This window comes from Hemiscyllium ocellatum, chromosome 30 (genome assembly GCF_020745735.1).
Source record: "Hemiscyllium ocellatum isolate sHemOce1 chromosome 30, sHemOce1.pat.X.cur, whole genome shotgun sequence".
NCBI lineage: Eukaryota > Metazoa > Chordata > Chondrichthyes > Orectolobiformes > Hemiscylliidae > Hemiscyllium > Hemiscyllium ocellatum.
In genome coordinates, this window is record NC_083430.1 from 35492063 (window position 1) to 35513437 (window position 21375).

The window sequence follows — 21375 nt, forward strand, 5'->3', positions numbered from 1 at the left end:
ATGAGAACTCAGGTGGCAATCACAATTGAGAAAAGAAAGCGGTATGGTCTTATTTTAGCCAAGTTAAGGATGCTAGAACTAATAAGGTTTGCAAGTTTACTTATGTTAACCTGTGTGAATTATGGTAGAGATGACCTCTGGCTGTTAGGACAGAGTATCTGTGTCATGATTTCATGTTCCACTTTTGAGTTTAAATCATATTAGTGTTGACTGACACATGATCAAATAGATTTAGAAAATGTGGGAAAAGTACACAATGTAAACTCTCCTGATTCTTTTTAGCTTGAAGTTATAAAGATCTCATTGGTGAGGAAAGCAGCAGGTTATTGAGAATGGATAAGCAATGGGTGCTGATTGATTTCCTTACTTGGAGATGTTTTTATGTGGCTGTGTATTATCAAGATATAGATAGCAGATCACATCATTCACGTGTAAGAAAGGTATAAAAGTCACAATTGCTAATGACAATTTGAGTTTCAAAGAGTTTGGTTAACCTGATTAAAGTAGGGTTTCTGAGACTCCCAGATATGATGCAAATTCTTTGTTTGACATGTATGGCTAAATACCATTGCATATACAACACGTTTCATAAAATCTTCAACCTCAATATGTTGGAAACTTGGTTGAATTTGAGGAGTAGATAGAACAGTTAGTTATAAATAACCTGTGTTCTAACGGTAGTGAAGTCTAAAATTTAGATCATTTAATTGCTGATCATCTCTGCTATTTAAAAGTGAAATATTCATTCCTGAAAGAAATTACAACACTTTCTCAGAACATTTATTTCTGGAATTCATTATGAAACAAAAAGAGACAAACATCAAGCGGAATTTTATGACATCCCCACCACCAGCAGTACCAGCACCACCATCAGCATGATTGCCTTTAGATGTATTAACAGGGGCACGTAAAATCCAGTCCATAATCTGTTTTCTCAACAAGAAGATAAGATTCTGCATAATTGCTATAGCCTGTGTTCTTGCTAGCGTGAAATCTTTCTGTGAATTTTAATTAATAAGGTCATATTGAATGCTGGGCTGTCTGAAGAGTGCTGCTTCAGTGTGATTTTGCTTGTGGGATATGTCGTGGCCAGATGTTGTTCCTTTTGGAGCTACCAATGGTTGATGAATTGTAGAGAACAGCAAGGATCAGTGGTGATATCAGCTGAACATTGGTCCTGCAAACAAAATATTTGTTATCCCACAGCCACAAAGTTTATATCGTTATTGCCATGATCTCCATACAGATCAGTTAATTTGAAAAAAAAACTGAACTTGCCCATGAGTAATGCAAAGGATTTCATGACAAGATTTCACAGTTTAAGACTTTAACTATAACAAACAAAATAAATCAATATCGACTAAACATTACTTAGTAGGCAATTAAGACATCAAATGACAGAAAACGAACTCCCGTTATCTTCCTAACAATTGAAAACCCATGTCTCATTTACATATTACACTGCAATCTCAGCAAAGATGTTGCCTTATGTATAAAGTGCCCAGATTCCCCTGGTTTCAGCAAGCAAGAATGCCTCTCTCTGTCCCACCACAGGGAACCTTCCAATTGTTACAACCACAGAGTACAGCAATCTTGATTGAATGCGTTTTGATTGAACTGGCTTCAAGATGGATATTTGCAGTGACATCCTCAAGGTAGATGTCATGTGACTATGGCAAACTAGGAGGTACATTGGTAGATTATGGCATTTCTAACCCCCCCCCCCCAAACAGATTCTTGTGCGTAATCAAATGGATTTCCAGTAACAAGGCACAGCCTGCTGACTACTTGATCTTTAAATCTCCACTAGCCTTGCATCTTGAACTGGGAATTTATTCTGGCAAGTACTCTGCTTGGTGGTTAACGCAATAACAGCCCTTCTCCTTTACTTATCATAGCAGCAGCTGTTTTTGGTAGTCTTCACCAAATCTCTGTCTAGGTTAGAGTGGTGATGGAAAAGCACAGCAAATCAGGCAGCATCGGGAGCAGGAAAATTGACTTTTCAGGAATGAAGGACTTTTGCCCGAAGCATCAATTTTCCTGCTCCTTGGATGCTACCTGACCTGCTGTGCTTTCCCAGCACCACTCTAATCTAGACTCTGATTTCCAGCATCTGCAGTCCTCACTTTTGCCTCACCAAATCTCTGTCTGACTGACTCTGAGCTTGGGATATTGGGTCACTGAGAGCCTTGTGTTGCTTTAGTTCTGTAAAGCTTACACATTGTGCACAACTCAGCAGCAAACCTGGCCAGTACTGGGCCTTATCCGAAAGTCCTGCCTGCTCAAAACTCTCAGCCAATCAGAGACGGGAACCTTTTCTGTAGTCAGTAGCGCCACCAGGAAGGCAATGGCTGCTGTTGGTTTTACACTCATTCGAGGCCTCAGATCAAAGAAGGACCTATCTAAAACCAAGTCATGTTGGAAAGACTGCAGTTGCAAGGTAGGAAGGATGAGGAAGGTTGGCAGAAAAGGTTGGGGCAAGGTTGATTTCAGCAGGTCCACCTCTCCCTCAGAGAGAAAGTGAGGACTGCAGATGCTGTAGAGTCAGAGTCAAAACGTGTGGCATTGGAAAACTTGCCAATTAATGTCTATGTAATGACCTCATTTTGATGTTGCTGGCATTCACCAATAGCAGCCAGTTGTTGGGGCTTTGGGGGGGAATGAACTCATCATGCAGGAAGCATGAAAAGCAAACCCTGGTATGTCTGCTCATGGGCTCCCAGTGGGACCCCTTACTCAAGGGTACTCAGTCTGATTGAGGGAACTCACCTGAGGAAGAGATGACGGTTGAAAAGTGGGTCAGGCAGCATCGAAGGAGCAGAACAGACAACATTTTGGGCATTAGCCCTTTATCAGGAATGTCTGCCTGACCTGCTGTGCTTTTCCAGCCCCACACTTTTCAACCCTCATCTCTTCCTCAGGTCAATTCCCTCAATCAGATTGAGTGCCTTTGAGTAAGGGATCCCACTGAGAGCCCATGAGCAGACGTACCAGGGTTTGCTTCTCATGCTTCCTGCATGATGAGTTCATTCCGCCCCCTCCCCCCTCCAAAACCCCACAACTGCCTAAAAAGGTGAATGCCAGAAACATCAAGATGACAGAATTACATAGACATTAATTGGCAAGTTAAGGACCTCATTTGACAGAGGTGCATAAAGACAGCTGCAGGTCTCCCGACCATGGACTTAATCAGGGCCCAGATGGGAAAATGGTGGGGTGGGGTACCTATCAGTAACTAGGCAAAAATGAGGACTGCAGATGCTGGAAATCAGTCTAGATTAGAGTTGGTGTTGGAAAAGCACAGCAGGTCAGCCAGTATCCAAGGAGCAGGAAAATCGACGTCCTGATGAAGGGCTTTTGCCCGAAATGTCGGTTTTCCTGTTCCTCGGATACTGTATGACCTGCTGTGCTTTTCCAGCTCCACTCTAATCTAGATTTCCTATCAGTAACTGTCCCACCTGGTTGAATGCCACCAGACCCTACTTTTGTCAAAGGGGGTGAGTCTGCACAAGACAGCTGCCTTTTCCTTTGTGCTCTGATATTAAAACCTTCAATATATTTTCATCTGGGGCTCTGTTTCAACGATAACCAGGTCACATGGACTTATCTGTAGGCATTTTTTACCCCTCTCCTAAAAATCCCATTTTACCTTGAATTGAAGGAGACAGTTTACAACATAACCGTCTTATACAGGCCAGCTTTTGAGATGTTATAACATTACACAACCCCTGCAGGTGGAGGTGAGAATTATAAGGAGATAATCCCCACCAGGGCAAACACAAGCTCAGTGCTTTTGGAGATCCTGCTGTTGGTTAATACATCATAGAAAAATAGGAAGAGGCCATTTGGCCCATTGGTCCTGTGCTGTCCAATTAGGCCCAATTTCCTGCTCTATTCCCATAGCCCTACAAATTTTCTCCCTTCAAATATTTAACCAATCCTTTGAAAGTTATTGTGTAATTTGTTCTAAAATATCCTCAGCTCATCTCTGATCCCTTTGCCAACTATTTGAAGTCTTTGTTCTCTTGTTATGTTCAAATTTTCAGCCAAAAGTGCCAGATGGATGCATATCTGAGTCTGCTCCAGTGATCCCCAGTATCAGACACCAGTCTTCAGTTCAGTTCACTCCATGTGATTTCAAGAAACGAATGGAAGCACCGGATACCACAAAGGCTATGGGCCTGGACAACATTCTGGCAGTAGTACTGAGGACTTATGCTCCAGAATTTCCTATTCCCCTAGCCAAGCTGTTCCAGTACAGTTACAACACTGGTATCTACCTGACAATGTGGGAAATTGTCCAGATATGTCTATTATGCAAAAAATAGGATAAATCCAACCCAGCCAATTACTGTCCCATCAGTCTACTCTCCATCATCAGTAAACTGATGGAAGGGGTCATCAACACTGATCAAACAGCATCTGCTCAGCAATAACCTGTGCAGTTACACCCAGTTTGGATTCCGCCAGGGCCACTCAGCTCCCGATCTCATTATAGTGTTAGTTCAAACATGGATAAAAGAGTTGAGTTTCAGAAGTTAAGTGTGAGTGACCACCCTTGACATTCGACCGAGTGTACCATGAATGGTCTTAGCAAAACTGGAATCAATGGGTATCAAGGGATAAACTGTCGCTGGTTGGAGTCATATCTGGTACATAGGAAGATGGTCGTGGTTGTTGGAGGTCAGTCATCTCAGCTTCAGGACATCTCTGCAAGAGTTCCTTGTGATAGTGTCCTGACTCAACCATCCTCAGCTGCTTCATCAATGACTTTCCCTCCATCATAACTTCAGAAGTGAGGATGTTGGTTAATGATTACACAATGTCCAGCACCATTCATAACTCCTCAGATACTGAGGCAGTCCATGTTCAAATGCACCAAGTTCTGGACAATATCCAGACTTAGGTTGACAAGTGACAAGTAACACACACTAGACAAATGCCAGGCTCTGCCTATCACCAATAAGAGACAATCTAACCACCTCTCCTTGACAATCAATGGTGTTACCATCACCCAATTCCCCCAATATCAACATCCTGGGGGTTACCATTGACCAGAAAGTCAACTGGACTCATAACAGTGGCTACAAGAGCAGGTCAGAGGCTAGAAATGCTGCAGTGAGTAGCTCATCTCCTGACTCCCCAAATCATTGAATCACTACAGCATGGAAGCAGACAATCGAGTCCATGCTGACCATCTGAAGAGCATCCCACCCAGACCCACACCCCCGTCCTGTCCCTGTAACCCACATTTTTCATGGCTAATGTGTCTACCCTGCACATCCCTGAATATTATAAACAATTTAGCCTGGCTAATCCACCTACCCTGCACATCCCTGAATATTATAAACAATTTAGCCTGGCTAATCTGTCTACCCTGCACATCCCTGAATATTATAAACAATTTAGCCTGGCTAATCAGGCTACCCTGCACATCCCTGAATATTATAAACAATTTAACCTGGCTAATCCGTCTAGCCTGCACATCCCTGGATATTATAAACAATTTAGCCTGGCTAATCCATCTACCCTGCACATCTATGGATTGTGGGAGGAAACCAGAGCAGCTGGAGGAAACCCATGCAGCACAGGGAGAATGTGCAAACTCCACACAGTCAGGTGCCTGAGGGCAGAAACAAGCCTGGGTCCCTGGTGCTATGATTCCTTCTACAAGGCACAACTCAGGAGTGTGTGGAACACTCCACACTTGCCTGGATAGATACAGCTCCAGCAACACTCAAGAAACCTGATATAATCCAGGACAAAGCAGCCTACTTGATTGGCACTATATCAACAAGCATCTACTCCCTTCACTACCAGTGCTCTGTAGTACTATCTACGATGCACTGCAGAAATTTGCCAAAGGTCCTCAGACTGCACCTTCCAAACCCATAACCATTTTCATCCAGAAGGACAACAGAAGAAGCAGATACATGGGAACACCAGCTCTGGCAAGTTCCCCTCCGAGCCAAGTTCTGGACAATATCCAGACTTAGGTTGACAAGTGACAAGTAACACACACTAGACAAATGCCAGGCTCTGCCTATCACCAATAAGAGACAATCTAACCACCTCTCCTTGACAATCAATGGTGTTACCATCACCCAATTCCCCCAATATCAACATCCTGGGGGTTACCATTGACCAGAAAGTCAACTGGACTCATAACAGTGGCTACAAGAGCAGGTCAGAGGCTAGAAATGCTGCAGTGAGTAGCTCATCTCCTGACTCCCCAAATCATTGAATCACTACAGCATGGAAGCAGACAATCGAGTCCATGCTGACCATCTGAAGAGCATCCCACCCAGACCCACACCCCCGTCCTGTCCCTGTAACCCACATTTTTCATGGCTAATGTGTCTACCCTGCACATCCCTGAATATTATAAACAATTTAGCCTGGCTAATCCACCTACCCTGCACATCCCTGAATATTATAAACAATTTAGCCTGGCTAATCCACCTACCCTGCACATCCCTGAATATTATAAACAATTTAGCCTGGCTAATCTGTCTACCCTGCACATCCCTGAATATTATAAACAATTTAGCCTGGCTAATCAGGCTACCCTGCACATCCCTGAATATTATAAACAATTTAACCTGGCTAATCCGTCTAGCCTGCACATCCCTGGATATTATAAACAATTTAGCCTGGCTAATCCATCTACCCTGCACATCTATGGATTGTGGGAGGAAACCAGAGCAGCTGGAGGAAACCCATGCAGCACAGGGAGAATGTGCAAACTCCACACAGTCAGGTGCCTGAGGGCAGAAACAAGCCTGGGTCCCTGGTGCTATGATTCCTTCTACAAGGCACAACTCAGGAGTGTGTGGAACACTCCACACTTGCCTGGATAGATACAGCTCCAGCAACACTCAAGAAACCTGATATAATCCAGGACAAAGCAGCCTACTTGATTGGCACTATATCAACAAGCATCTACTCCCTTCACTACCAGTGCTCTGTAGTACTATCTACGATGCACTGCAGAAATTTGCCAAAGGTCCTCAGACTGCACCTTCCAAACCCATAACCATTTTCATCCAGAAGGACAACAGAAGAAGCAGATACATGGGAACACCAGCTCTGGCAAGTTCCCCTCCGAGCCAAGTTCTGGACAATATCCAGACTTAGGTTGACAAGTGACAAGTAACACACACTAGACAAATGCCATCCTGACTTGGAAATATATTGCCATTCTTCCACTGTTAATGGGTCAGAGTCCTGGAATTCCTTCCCTCAGCGCATTGTGGGTCAACCGACAGCAGGTGGACTGCAGCGGTTCAAGAAGGCAACTCACCCTCACCTTCTCAAGGGCAACTAGGGATGGGCAATAAATGCTGGCCAGCCAGTGATGCCCATGTCCCACAAAGCATAAAAAAGACTCCTCATAGCGTACTCTGCTATAAGAACAATCCCAGCTTCTCTAGTTTATCTAATACCGAAACAAGAACAGAAATGGCTGGAGAAACTCAAACAGTGCTGGCAGCATCTGTGGAGAGAAAACAGAATCAATGTTTCCAGTTTAGTGACCCTTCTTCAGAATAGCTACTGCTAATGATGAGAGTTGAAAAGGGCCCAAATTGTTTTTTTACTTTTAGTGTGTTCTGTTTCTAGAGGCACAGGCGTTGCCTACAGCAAACCTCAAATAGGTAGGTGAGACCCAAGGACCAACACCTTGTGACCATCAGGCTTCTGGCTTTGTACACGTGCAGTTCTGAGGGCCCCAGAATCCTGTTATAAATTAATATCTTCATTAACTAATGGAAGTGTCAAAATCTTATCTTGGTCACTACCTTAGCCACTCCCCAGGATACACAATGAGAGAGGCATCATGGCCATCAAACCAAATGCGACCCATCTGCCGATGTTGTACCACCTCCACACGGAATGTGTTGGTGAACTTTCTGGAAGATACACAAAAACAAGTTAAATTGTAGAAAATATTAAATTTTTAACACAATGAAGGCCAGTCATTGTCCTTGTACAGGCAACCACAATCATCAGTACGTACACAGCAATATACCATCAATACTAAATGAAGTACATCTTCCATTCTTTTAGTTTATTGGTGGTGACATAAGGAGTAGGAGGGGGCTAGAATACTAGGCAACATATGCATTTTTTGTCAAATGGTAACCCAAGGGCTGTTACATTCACAACAGACAAATTGGAGTGTTGTGTTAAGAGCTAATGTGTAACTTTAAGTTGAATTTACATTTTATATTTTATTCATTAAGTCAGGGTGACATGGTTTAGGTTCACTTTATCTTTGCACTATGAATGATATCAGAGAATCTGGAGATTTATTCTGTTTACATGCATTTCACTGAGGTTTTAAACTATTGGGGTAAATAATTCAGTGTATTTGAGAACAAATAAAACCCTACTTTCACTGAGTGGCTGGAGTCTAGACATGCATAGAAATGAAACAATTCAAGATGTGGGAGTGCCAGAGGTTTGAGGCAAGGCAGCTGGATCGCTGAATCTAGGAACTTGGTATTTGTTCTAAAGTTTAAAGTAATACCAAGTTTAGTTTGCAGTTTGTTTCAGGTGTCTCAGGGAGACATCCGATAAAAGCAAAAGGCATCTAAAGCATCTACTACATAGAAAATCATCATGAGAAAATTGGTTGCAACTGTCCCATTTGGAGTGTGAGCAGGGAGCTTTATTATGAAGATAGTTCTCACTGAAGTTTGAGTATTGTAAGGTTTGATGAAACTGTGACATTTATGTGTATACATATCCTAATAACAGTTACTGCAAGTTTGGCTCCTTGGAATTTAAGTTAAGCATATAGGTTTGTCTGGGTATTTGGAATTTTAAAAAAAATTGTTGGAAAAGCTCAGCAGGTTTGGCAGCATCTGTGCAGAGAAATCAGAGTTAAAGTTTTGGATCCAGTGAATCTTCTTCAGAACCGGACCTGAACTATTAACTCTTTCTACAGATGCTGCCAGGCCTGCTGAGCTGTTCCAACAATTTCTGTTTTTATTTCTGAATTACAGCTTGTGCATTTGGAATCAATTATTAGTATCTGAAACTACAATACCCATGATTCCAAGAGGGAGGAAGTTACCCAGAGTTCCTAGGGAGAGAAACACATCAGGTGTTCAGAAGTCTTTTAGTGAAGTAAGATGCGAGCAGTGTTCCTAAGAAAGGAAGTTTAACATAATGAGATTATCATAGATTGAGAAGTTATGATTGATCCCAGATTGAGATGTTGGAATGCAGTCAGTTTTTAAAAAGTTTTTAAAAACAAACTAGCAAAACAATTGAAGCTGCTTCAGGAACAGTATAGCAATAGAAGTTAAGTCAGGAGCATAATACTAATAATTAAGAAAAGTTATCTGGAGTTCCAGCAGATGAGTAGAAATTTTAAGTATTTTAAGCCCATCAAAGTATTAAAAAGAAAAAGTCACTCCCTCTGTGGGGAATGAGCTGGACTGGGTCTTGCTAGAAGTACAGCGTTAGATGTTCTTAGAGTTGTAACAATGTTTGGAAGCTATACAGGATGTATTGATTCTGGTACAAAGCCGAGTTTCTGTTCAATCTGTAAACAGTGCTCGACTTTTATCATCTGTTTAAAATCCTTTCAATCTGTGTAATACAGGAACAGGGTTTCTTTTCTTTGTTTATCTTCAGTTCTGTTGTTTATAAACATTTTTATTGTTAAACTAAAGACTGCATAATTGAGTGCTTATGTTTAGTAAAAGATCATTTCAGCCACAAAAATAAAAATAAGTTATGATCTATCCAACCAGATTCCTGTCAAGATCGGACTTACTTCGTATTAACTTGAGCTGGGGTCAATCGATCATAATAAAGCATATTGTTGAGATGAATGTAGTGTGAAGATCAACTTTTTTCTAATGTCTATAATTAAATCTTTCCAGACTTCCATTCTGTCTAGTGTAACACATAATTTTATTATTTCTTGTTTAAGAATAATTTTATTCCTGTGTTAAACGCACACTCTCAGCCTCTTATAAATGTGTCTGTACCTAACCTCCATAGTTTGAAACAAAACAAAGTTAGGGTCTAACAAGCCAGGTTTCATTCTGAGATTTGAGCTGAACAGTAATAACATCAATTGGAATTATAACTGTCAGTTTAATGATTCATCTGTGCCTCCAACAAAGCTATTACATCCTGTGCATGAATTAAAAGTGCTTTAGTTTGGCTTGGACCATCACCTGTTCCTTGGAGGCAAGAATTTTATCAACTGAGCCAATCTCATAGTGTTCAACCAGCATTCAAATATTATTGGACTTCCTAATGATATAATGCCATAAAACATTGCTTTTTCATTGTTAGTGGATCTCTATTGCTATTGTTGATCTGTCATCAACACAGGTCTTTTGCAGTTTGCAGAAGTCCACTGTCATCACCTGGCATCGGGGATAAATCTGACAATGTTTCTGGAATATCAGGTCTACACCACAGAACCAGGCTGATCAAGCAAACTGACCTATTCTGGCATTTGTGAACTACGTGGGTGTCCTTTGGCTCAATTTCATCTGACTGTACCATTGTACACTTCTACTCTTCCTATCTTGTATGCTTATGTAGTTTTCCCCTAACTGTGTCTATGCTACTCATCTCAACATGTCTTTTTGGGAACTGTTCCTTTGTTTTAAACACTATGGGTAAAGAAATTACACATAAGTTCTTAGTGACTGTTTTATGTTTGACTGCACCAACAGCTTGAAACGATGGACTGAATTTTCCCATGTGCAGTTAAAATGTGGTGCCCAGTCTGTCATGTCCCAGGATTCAGGTTCCCTCTGCCATGCACACACTCCAAGGGTCCTTGCTTAGCAAATGGCGTGCCAATACAATTCGCAGCATTAACCTTCAGTCCTGGAAGATGCAACCGTGCACAGTCCTCCAAAACAAAACATTGCCTAGGATGTATTTGGTCATGCAATCTTCCATTTTTCACTTCTAATCTCATAACCGCGATGTCTTGAGCACTGTATTTCTTTCACACATTTTTATTTACTTGAAGAACATGCAGTGGCTTTGCAGTGTAAGTTTCTAGTGCGTATGGCAGCTCCGGTATTGATGACGCCTGGTGCCATCCCGTGCCATGTCTGCCCATTGTCTGACTGACTGTTCAGTGCTCCCACTGTCTGCCTCTCCCTCTGTGATAAATTCAGAGTGAAGTAGCAGAGAGTGGCAGCGTGTAGCTGAACTCACAAGAACCTGAGTGTTAAGCAAGCGATGTTATCCAATCAGAGACTGATGGGCTCCAGGTAAATGCTAAAGTAAACGAGCATGATGAAAACAAGTTAAGAGTGATAAGATCCAGGTTAGCACTAAAGCATCCTGTTTTGATGCATAAGATCTGAGGCTGCCCCTGTGCATAAAGTGACCAAGCAGAAGCATGCAGTTGATGGGTGTCTATCTGGTCTAAATTAGTTGAAAGCCTGAGGTGATATTTAGTTAGTCCAAGACCAGGGTTGATGTTCAAGTGAGGACTGTTGTTCGCCAATGTGCTGTGATGAGATTGAAGGAATGGAGGTGGAAGAACACTCTGCAAGAACACTCTGCCGAGGAAGCAGTTGCCCGATGGCCAGGTCAAACGGTTAGTGAGTTGCAGTTTTGATTAGATTAGATTACTTACAGTGTGGAAACAGGCCCTTCGGCCCAACAAGTCCACACCGACCCTGCGAAGAGCAATCCATCCAGATCCATTCTCCTACAACTAACACTAACCTGCACATTTCTGGACTGTGGGAGGAAACCGGAGCAACCGGAGGAAACCCACGCAGACACGGGGAGAATGTGCAAACTCCACTCAGAAATTGCCTGAGGCGGGAATTGAACCCGGGTCTCTGGCGCTGTGAGGCAGGAGTGCTAACCACTGTGCCACTGTGTTGCCCAGCTGCCACTGTGCCGCCCAGTTTTGTTTTATCTGTCATGTGTTTGTACATCTCATCTCTTGGTGGAGAGGAGCATTCAAAGTGCAATGTAAATTGAGTGAGTCGGGTTTTTAATGAAACTCAAATCCATGGAAATAAGGTAGTTCCCACTCAATGGCGTGATTCTGAAGTCACCACTCAAGGCTTAAGGGGAAAATTTATGAGTTTTTCCAAAACATCTGATCATTTTTATTCTTTCATGCTTTGTCACATTTCTTGTGATTAGTCAGAGTCGTACAACAGGGAAACAGACCCTTCACTCCATCTTAACCAATGCTGACCAGATTTCCCAAACAAAACTAGTCCCATTTGCTGCATTTGACCCATAGCCTTCTAAACCTTTCCTAATCATTTACCTGTCCAAATATCTTTTAAACGTTGTAACTGTACTTGCATCAGCCACTTCTTATGGCAATTCATTTCACATATAAATGACCCTGAATGTAAAAAAGTTGCCCTCATGTCCCTTTAAATTATGTCCTCTACAATGGAAAATTCTGTGCATAATTCTATGTCTACTTAATCTAACTCCTTCGCAATTTGAACGTACTCAAAGAAATCAAATTGTAGACTAGATTAGGTTCAACGCAACAAAAAATTATAAAAAGGCGTTCTCTGATTATCAGTCATTTCTCCAAGTTTTTCCAATATATTCTATGGTTGGATGATTGAGGATTCTTTGGCCTTGTTTGCAATGAGACAGATAATGGTCTTCACTGCTGTAGATAGCAAGTCAACCCACTGTGCAAGTCAAGGTTTACAGCACAACGTCACTTGAGGAACGGTTGGCTGCTTGACCATGCTATCATGATGTAAGTAACCTCAGTAAAGTGAAACAAAGAAAATCTATGTTTACCTGTCACATTTACATGAACCAGCTGGCCCACTGTGGTTACAGCTCCTTGCGTTGCTTGACACTGGTAAAAGCCGCTCGTACTCAGCTCAACATGAGTAACAGTGTGTATCACTGACATCTTCATTTCCTTGTCCTGAAGAGAATAGCTTATGTTTGGATAATGAGTCCTTCCAGTCACTGGCTGACAAAGATTTCCATGCATCTTACACCAGTGAGCCTCAGGCAGTTGTACTTCATTAACACAGAACTGAACTGTACAATTCAGGGTTAGACTATCTCCAACACTGTAATTAAAAACTGCCCTCTGGTGCAGTATCGAGAGAGAGCAGGCAGCTTTTGTATTTTCTGAAAGAGAGAACAATCAGGACATTCTGTTATATATATATTTCTATAATTTCACTACTTGCCTGAGTTGTAATTTTACATTATAGACTCATAATCTATAAAGCCAGTTCAGGAAAATCAAGTTCAAATCCCACAATGGCAGTTTGAGAAATTATACAAATATTAGAAAATGCTGGAAAACCTCAGCCGGCCTGGGCAGCATCTGTGGAGAATCTAAAGAATGGTCACTGGACCCAAAACATTAAGTTTACTTTCTCTCCACAGATATTACTGAAATTCTCCAGCAGTTTCTGATTTTGTTTCTGATTTCCAGCATCTACAGTTCTTTGGATTTTTGAGAATTTATATTCTGGTTTTAAAAAGATTCTGTAAGTAAAACAACTGTAAAAGACACAACTTAATATTGATCATAAAAACATAACTGCTTTAGTGAAACCCTTGAGGACAGGAAAAATCACCTCCTTATCTTGATGTCACAAGGAATTAAGGGGTATGGGGAAAATGCAGGTAAGTGGAGTTGAAATGCCCATCAGCCATGATTGAATGGCGGAGTGGACTCGATGGGCCGAATGGCCTTACTTCCACTCCTATATCTTATAGTCTTATCTGATCTGGCTTAAATATGACTCCAAGTCCCATAGCTCAGGCTCCAAAATTGGCCTGGAGTTTTCAGGAACTGATAGGTTTCCATGATACTGCTATGTGGAAACCTGGAGAAAATCATTGAGATATTCAAAAGGATCATTTTTTTTTAGAATCCTCTTTAAATATTTTGATATAAAAATATCTAACATCAGGGGGAAAAGGTTACTTGGCTGACGACCAAGCATCATTCAATTGGATAATAAGTCTTTTACCTACCACGTGGAGCAGAAAGGCACAAGAATGGACCTGTTGGGCAGGGGTTGTTCTTGTGATAAAATGTCCAGAAAAGATTTACAAGGATGTTGCCAGGGCTGGAAGAATTGAGCTACAGGGAGAGGTTGAATAGGCTGGGACTGTTTTCCCTAGTGTCAAAGGTTGAGGAGTGATCTTATAGAGGTTTATAAAATAATGAAGGTTGTGGATAGGGTAAATAGCCATATCTTTTCCCTGGGGTGGGCAAAGTCCAGAACTAGAGTTCATAGGTTTCAGGTGAGATGGGAAAGATATAAAAGGAACCTAAGGGGCAACTTTTTCATGCAGATAGTGATGTGTATGTGGAATGAGCTGCCAGAGAAAGTGGTGGAGGCCGGCACAATTGCAATATTTAAAAGGCATCTGGATGGGTATATGAATAGGAAGGGTGTGGAGGGATATGAGCTGGGCATTGGCAGATGGGACTAGATTGGGTTGGGATATCTGGTCAGCATGGACGAATTGGACTAAAGGGTCTGTTTCATCTGTACATCTGTATGACTCTATAACTCCATTTAATCCCAACTAGAAATTCTACCCTGAGCAGAATGTATGGATTTTTCACTGCCCTCTGAAGTTGCATCTGGATCACTTGGAATGGATAATTAATTCCAGTCTTGACGGCAACATCCACATCCCATAATGAAGTAAACATGTTAGAAATTAGGCAACGTTTTACTTAAAATCTGATCAAACTAAATGTAAGTATTTCATTTGTGTGATGTGAATGATCCACTGGTGACACCCTTTAACCCATTGGTCTTGTAATATCCTTTGGTTTCACACTGATCTAATAGTCTTGCATTGACCTGCTGCTTACATGTACACCATGAATGAATTACCACTATGTGGTGTCAGAGTGCTTAATTGTAGTATGTAAAGGAGCTTTATTTTGTACCTGACCTGAAAACATTTTATGCTGGTACTGGTTTCCTGAAATGAGATTACTGTGCTAACTGCCATATCACAGAACTAAACGGGTATATCTATACAGAAAGCAATCCTTACCAAATACGTTCACAATAATAGAGTGTCCCTGTGATTCCACACCATTTTGTTGAGCATGACAGGAATATATGCCACTGTCGGCCAAGGTAACAGAAGGGACTGTGAAAACCACAAGTAACAGTCTTTCTGTGTTTTCAGAAGAATGTGAATCGAGCTGCTGATTCTTTGAACTATTCAGTCGCTGACAGGTGTTCATAAGTACCTTACACCAGTAAGTCACAAGACGATCTTGAGGGCAGAACAGAACTGTACAATTCAGTGTTAGACTGTCTCCAACACTACAGTTGAACTTAGCTCTGGGGTATCCTACTTTCACTGAACAGGTGGATGTAGTGTTTTCTGAAAGAGAGAACAAACAAGATCATATATTTGTATAATTTCAAAATTGTAATCAAGCGAAAGGCACTAACAATCTTTTCTTAATAAAACACAGTTCTGTTATTGTTAATCCATTTTAAAGCTGAGAGGAGAGAGATTTTAAAAAGACATAAGGCAAATATTTTACACGGATAGTGATTTGTGTGTGAAATGAACTTCCTGAGGAAGTGACAGATGCTAACAATTACAATATTTAAAAGACATTTGAATAGATATGTGCATAGGAAAGGTTTGGAGGGATATGGGCAAGGAGCAGGCAGGTGGGACTAGCTTAGTTTGGGATTGTGTTCGGCATGGACTGGTTCGACCAAAAGGTCTGTTTCTGTACTGTATGACTCCACCACTCTATGACTATGGACTTTTGTCTCTGTATTAAAATTTAGATGTGACTCACAAACAACATAAAATATTAGCCACTCAAAATTGGTCAAGATAATTGACAACCCTTATAGTCAAAGGCTGTTACCATGGGATAAAGAGAGAATAGCTGCTGACTGGTAACAAGTATAAATATACATATTTTATATATATTCTAAATACTTATATATAATATGTATATATATATTCATTCATTCACTATATATATATATATATATATATATATATATACATACATTCATATACTACATATATATAGTCTGAATCCGAAAATCCTGTTCGTAATCATGCATTGGTGACCATCCCTTTTAACTGTCCAGGCCCCAATCCCCTCCCTCACTGAAGCTTTTGGTTCTTTTTTCAAGCTCCCTTTCCTCCACTTAGACACTCCTTAAAGCCTTATGTCCATCTCCAACCTAGCCATTATTTCCTTCCATGGCTCTGTGTCAAATTTTCTTTGATAACATTCCTGTGAACTACAGTAGAATGGCTTGCCACACTAAAGGCTCCACATGAATACAAGCTGTTGTTATTGTGGTTGTTTCCCAAGTATGGGGACCGTTGAGTGAAATGTGAAGGAATATATGAGAGAAGAGATTCTTCCTGAAAGATCTAAACTTGTTGCACTGATGCACTTCTTTAGTGAAAAATAGAGGAGCATTGCCGTAAGTTGAGAAGGTCATCAAGACTGACCATCACGAGGATATAGCCACAGAGGTAACCCCCATTCTGATGGTTTTACCGTGGATTGTTAACACACAATAAATGAGAGGTGCAAACAGTACAAGGTGTGAGTTGGTGCCTACAGTCGCAGGAGGTTTCAGTGATAAGTTAGAGCATTACCCTGAAGGGAAATATGATTGAGAAAGAGAATTTTGCAGTCAATACACTTTGGAGAAAGAACTGACAATGGATATTGATGAAGACACTGGGAGAGCAGGACTTAGTATGGGATAAGATGGAGGTGTGGCCTGAATTGGAATATTGGTAGGACGGACCTTCAAAGGCAAATGAGAAGAGTTTGAAAAATTCAGGTGTGGAGGTGACAAACATATAGAAATTAGAAGGGCAAAGGCAGATGATGTTGGAGAGATAATTGAAGTGGTTTGAAGCTTGGCTGAAAGTCAAATCAAGGTTATACACCATTGGATTCTACCTGATCATAAGATGGAATTGACGACTACTATGGAAATCCCGAAGCTCGAAAATATAGAATTGACCTTTCGATAGTAAGTTGTTATGGCTCATTTAGGATGTGATGTTGCACAAGCTCGCAACCAGTTCTTACGTTGAGTGAAGTTATGAACTATGTGTGAAAACTGAACCTTGGCTTACAAATAATATTGCTGAGGGCCAGCATATAGACCAGGAACTGGAGAAGACCAAATAAATCTGAAAGTGCAGGGAGAGAGATTATTATGTGAGAATGCTGTTGCTACTCTGCAACTAACAGAAGGAGTGACTTTAATAGTGGAAGGCTGGCTTTGCCTTGGAGAAAAAAGGTCAGAAGTCAGTTGACACCAGATACAGTCCAACAGATCTTTTTGAAATCACAACCTGATGTTCCCTGATGAAGGAACAGCGCTCCAAAAGTTTGTGCTTTCAAATAAACCTGTTGGGCCACAACCAGGAGTTGCCTGACTTCTGACCTTGTCCACTCCAGTCCAACGCCGGCACCTGCACATCCTGGAGAAAGAAGACTGAGAACAGCTGATGGAGATAAGTATAATTAGGGGGAGAGGCAAGGATCTGTTTGCCCAGGCACCCAGATAATGTTCTGGAGATCTGGGTTCAATTTTGAATTCAATTTTTAAAAATGTAATGGTGACCATGAATCCATTGTTGATTGTCGGAAAAACAATGTCATTATTGTCTTTTAGGGAAGGAAATTGGCCATCCTTACCTGGTCTGGCCTACGTGCCTCCAGATCCATAGAAATGTGATTGACTCTTAACTGCCCTCTCGGCAATTAGGGATGGGCAATAAATGCTGCCTAGCCAGTGATACCCTCATCGGTGAATGAATAAAGAAAAAGAATTTGGTAGTTGGGGGTAAATGGCCTGTTACTTCACTAAATACTGCTTATAATACTTCTGAGGCAATGATAGAACTTTGATATGGAAACTTTCTTGAATAGTGAAGGTTGAGGGAGAACAGAGAGCAGCACTGTTGAATTACTCAGGAATAAGCAAGGGCCGAGCCTCTTTTGAGTAAAGTGTCTTTTTCCACAATGGTAGTAATGAGCTATAAAGAGAATATGATTGAATTGTAAGACTGTTGTGGGAGCACAGTCATTGAAAGAGGATTGAAGGCAAGATAAGGAGAAAGAAAAGAAACAAAGAATTCAGATGTTTACATATTAGTGAATCAAGGTAAAAACGAACAAGTGTTAAACAAACAGGGTGAACATATAGAGTGGAAGGTGACTCATCCTCTTCAGTTCCCTTTCTCCTTCACTTCTCTGTGGTTTTCACACCTTTTCATTATTAAATAATGCAAAATTTACATTTCTCAACTTTTTTTTTACATTTTCAAACTGTTTCACAAACCTTGAAGCACTAGAAGTGTAGTCGCTATTGTAATATATCGATTTGCACAGAACAGGATTCCACAAACAGGATTGTGATAATAACCAAATAATTATTGAAGGATGTATATTGACCAGGACTTCCAGAATAATTCCCATGCTCCTCTTTGAAATTGTGTCTGCTCTGATGAAGAGTCATCTAGACTCAAAACATTAGCTTGCTGTCTCTCCATGGACGCTGCCTGACCTGCTGTGATTTACAGCATTTTTTGTTTTCAGTACAGATTCCAGCCTCTGCAGTAATTTGTTTCTATCTTTATAACTGTATTGATTGCTTGAAAAAAGGGAATATTAAATATATGTAATGAGCTTCCATCTACAGAAACCACAGAATATCCCTGTTCCTGTTTCAGGTCTGCCTGACCCTCCCTCATCCTGTGGTCCAGGATCAGAAATAGGAACAGAAAATAATGGCCAACAAAGCTGTCGTGTGAACTGGTGACAATTAACACAAGCCACTTTTTTTTAAACAATGTCAGTAAAGAAACATCATTGTTTTTAATCCCCTTTACATTTCTTCTGCCTTCCTGCAGATATATGTGAAAGCAAATCATTTATTTGAAAAGTAAGACATTGCAGATGCTGAAGCAAACGCAGACAATAGAGAAACACAGAGACACATTTTCAGAACATTCTGAAGAAGGGTCATTTTGGACTCTGAAGCATTCACTCTGTTCCACAGATGCTACCAGACCTGTTGAGTTTCTCCAGTTTTCCCTTTGTATGTTTCTTTCCATATTTACTGTCACAATTTGTTATTCTTTCAAAAATGATTTCAATGTGACTTGGGCTCAAGTGGCTTTAAACAATAAACTTTACTAAATTGAACAATTGGTCTGGTACAACTGTTCGACAGTTGGCGTTAAATGACGAGCAATTAATGCAAACAGGTCATGCTGTCGCTTTCAACATCATTTAGTTTGATCATCACAGACAGCCTTCAAAGCTAAGGATTTCCCAACTCATCACGGAGAACACTAAGTTTTGGATGGAAAATGTTTTATCTTAATACGAATGAGCTGCCAGTGGAAGTGATGGAGGAAGGTACAAATTCAACATTTAAAAGGGATCTGGATGGTTATATGAATAGGAAAGTTTTAAAGGGATATGGGCCAAATTCTGGCAAATGGGACTAGATAAATTTAAGATATCTGGTCAGCATGGATGAGTTGGGTCTGTTTCCGTGCTATACACCTTTATGACTCTATTCACCTGCACTGGCTTCCACATAAACATCTCTGTCTTTATCTTCAAGTAATAAATTATCCCATCAAGCTGACAGCACACCACCATTCAAGATGAGCTATTTGGTCAGTGATCTAACCTCCTTGATCATCAACTGGGTCTATGAGCTTGCAATTGCCCTTTGGAATGGGTAGGTTTCTCTTTTGCCTGTAAAGGTTTACTTCATAAAATTCATTCTGAAACATAATGTGTTATCTTTAAGCTTGGGTGGTGAGTCAAGAACCAGCACATGACAAGGATATTTTAAGTTACTGTGCTGAAATCAAAATAATACCTTGCATCATTTTGTTAGCTTCCTAGGCACCTTCCAAGTCTTGTCGGATTTTCAATCACCTGGGTCTTTCTGGCTGCATCTCTCTCCCTGAACTGACCCACAGTTACTCACCCTGTCTTTAAGCATTCTTAAGATTGGCCTGTTTAATGATAATCTTTAGTTGTATCCTCCATCTTTTACAATTACTCCTGCTCACTTCGAATGCCCTGATATTTCTTGTTCTGCAAAAGCTGTTATCTAAATACTAATCTGTAGCATGGAAATTACGCAATTCTCACAAAAAAAAACAACTGGAAGTGTAGAAGCCGAGGTTGGATATTCAATGATGGGTAAATTAGCTTGTGACTCCCCATACCTCTCTACCACCAACAAGGAAAAATCCAGGAATCTCTGGAATTCAATGGATGTAGTTATGACAATACTCAAAGAGCTTAACACATCCAGAGCAAAGCATCCCATTTAATCAGCACCCTACCCACCTCCATAAACACCAATTTTTTCCATCACCAGCACAATACAACAGCCATACATGTCCTAGAGGACTCACTGCAGCAATTTTCCAAGTCCTGTTCAAGAGCACCTCTAAAATCCATGATTTCTACCACCTGGAAGGATAAGGGCAGTGGGTGGAATATCATTATCCTCCAAGCTGTTCAAAACATCCCAATCTGCATTTGTATCTCAATTCAATCATTATGATTGGGTGAAAGACGCAGAAATCCTTCACTAAAAGTGAAGGCCAACTAATTTACAGGGAAATGATTTATTACTCGCAATATCCTCATCTGGAGAACGAATCATTAGAAAGCACAGAGGATTATAAAATCCATAAACACCATTTCCTTGAACTAGATTCAATACTTTCACCAAACCTTCACCCTCTAATGACTATTAAATACTTCCATTAGTTTCTGTATGTCTTACCTTGTAATTGTATCAAAACCAGGAGGAGGAACAAGCCAATGGCAACTCTCAGCTGCTTGACAGGGATCATATCTTGTGACAATTTCTGAATCCCTGGGTTTGAAGTAAATAATGTATATTCGAAGTGTCTGACAATCTAAATGGGAATAATGTGAAGTGTTTTATATTCTACTTCCCATCTTCACTTTGTTGGCAACCTGATTTAGTCATACTGTGGAAAGATCACATCTCCTTTTGTTCATTTTGGTTCCTTATATTGTAAAGCTGAGGTTGACCCTCACTGATAATTAAAACCGAAACACCCGGAGAAGCTTGCCTCAATCTATAATGTGTTAAAAGAAGTGTGAAACGTGGTATAAGCTGCCTCTCATCCTCAAGCTGTTAGAAAGGAGTGATCAAATGAAATAAACCCCTGACACTCACTCTATTATCAACAAGTAACAATTTATTTATCTAACTCTAATAATAAACAAACTGACTGAACTATTAACAAACTGAACAATTCCCCTGTAACTACTAACTACTTCTGAATAAAACAAGATTCTAATGGTATGCT

At 40.7% G+C, this 21375-nt stretch overlaps 1 protein-coding gene across 1 annotated transcript; it reads right to left on the reverse strand.

Annotated features, from left to right (window-relative positions):
- Positions 1-754: 754 nt before the first annotated feature.
- On the reverse strand, positions 755-20985 carry LOC132830083 (uncharacterized). The gene is made up of 5 exons (XM_060847558.1): positions 20820-20985; positions 15034-15372; positions 12784-13128; positions 7800-7910; positions 755-1177 (listed from the first exon to the last, which is right to left on the reverse strand). The coding sequence occupies exons 1-4, from the start codon at positions 20887-20889 to the stop codon at positions 7801-7803; spliced, it is 864 nt and encodes a 287-aa protein (XP_060703541.1). The 5' UTR covers positions 20890-20985; the 3' UTR covers positions 755-1177; position 7800.
- Between the last annotated feature and the right edge of the window lie 390 nt (positions 20986-21375).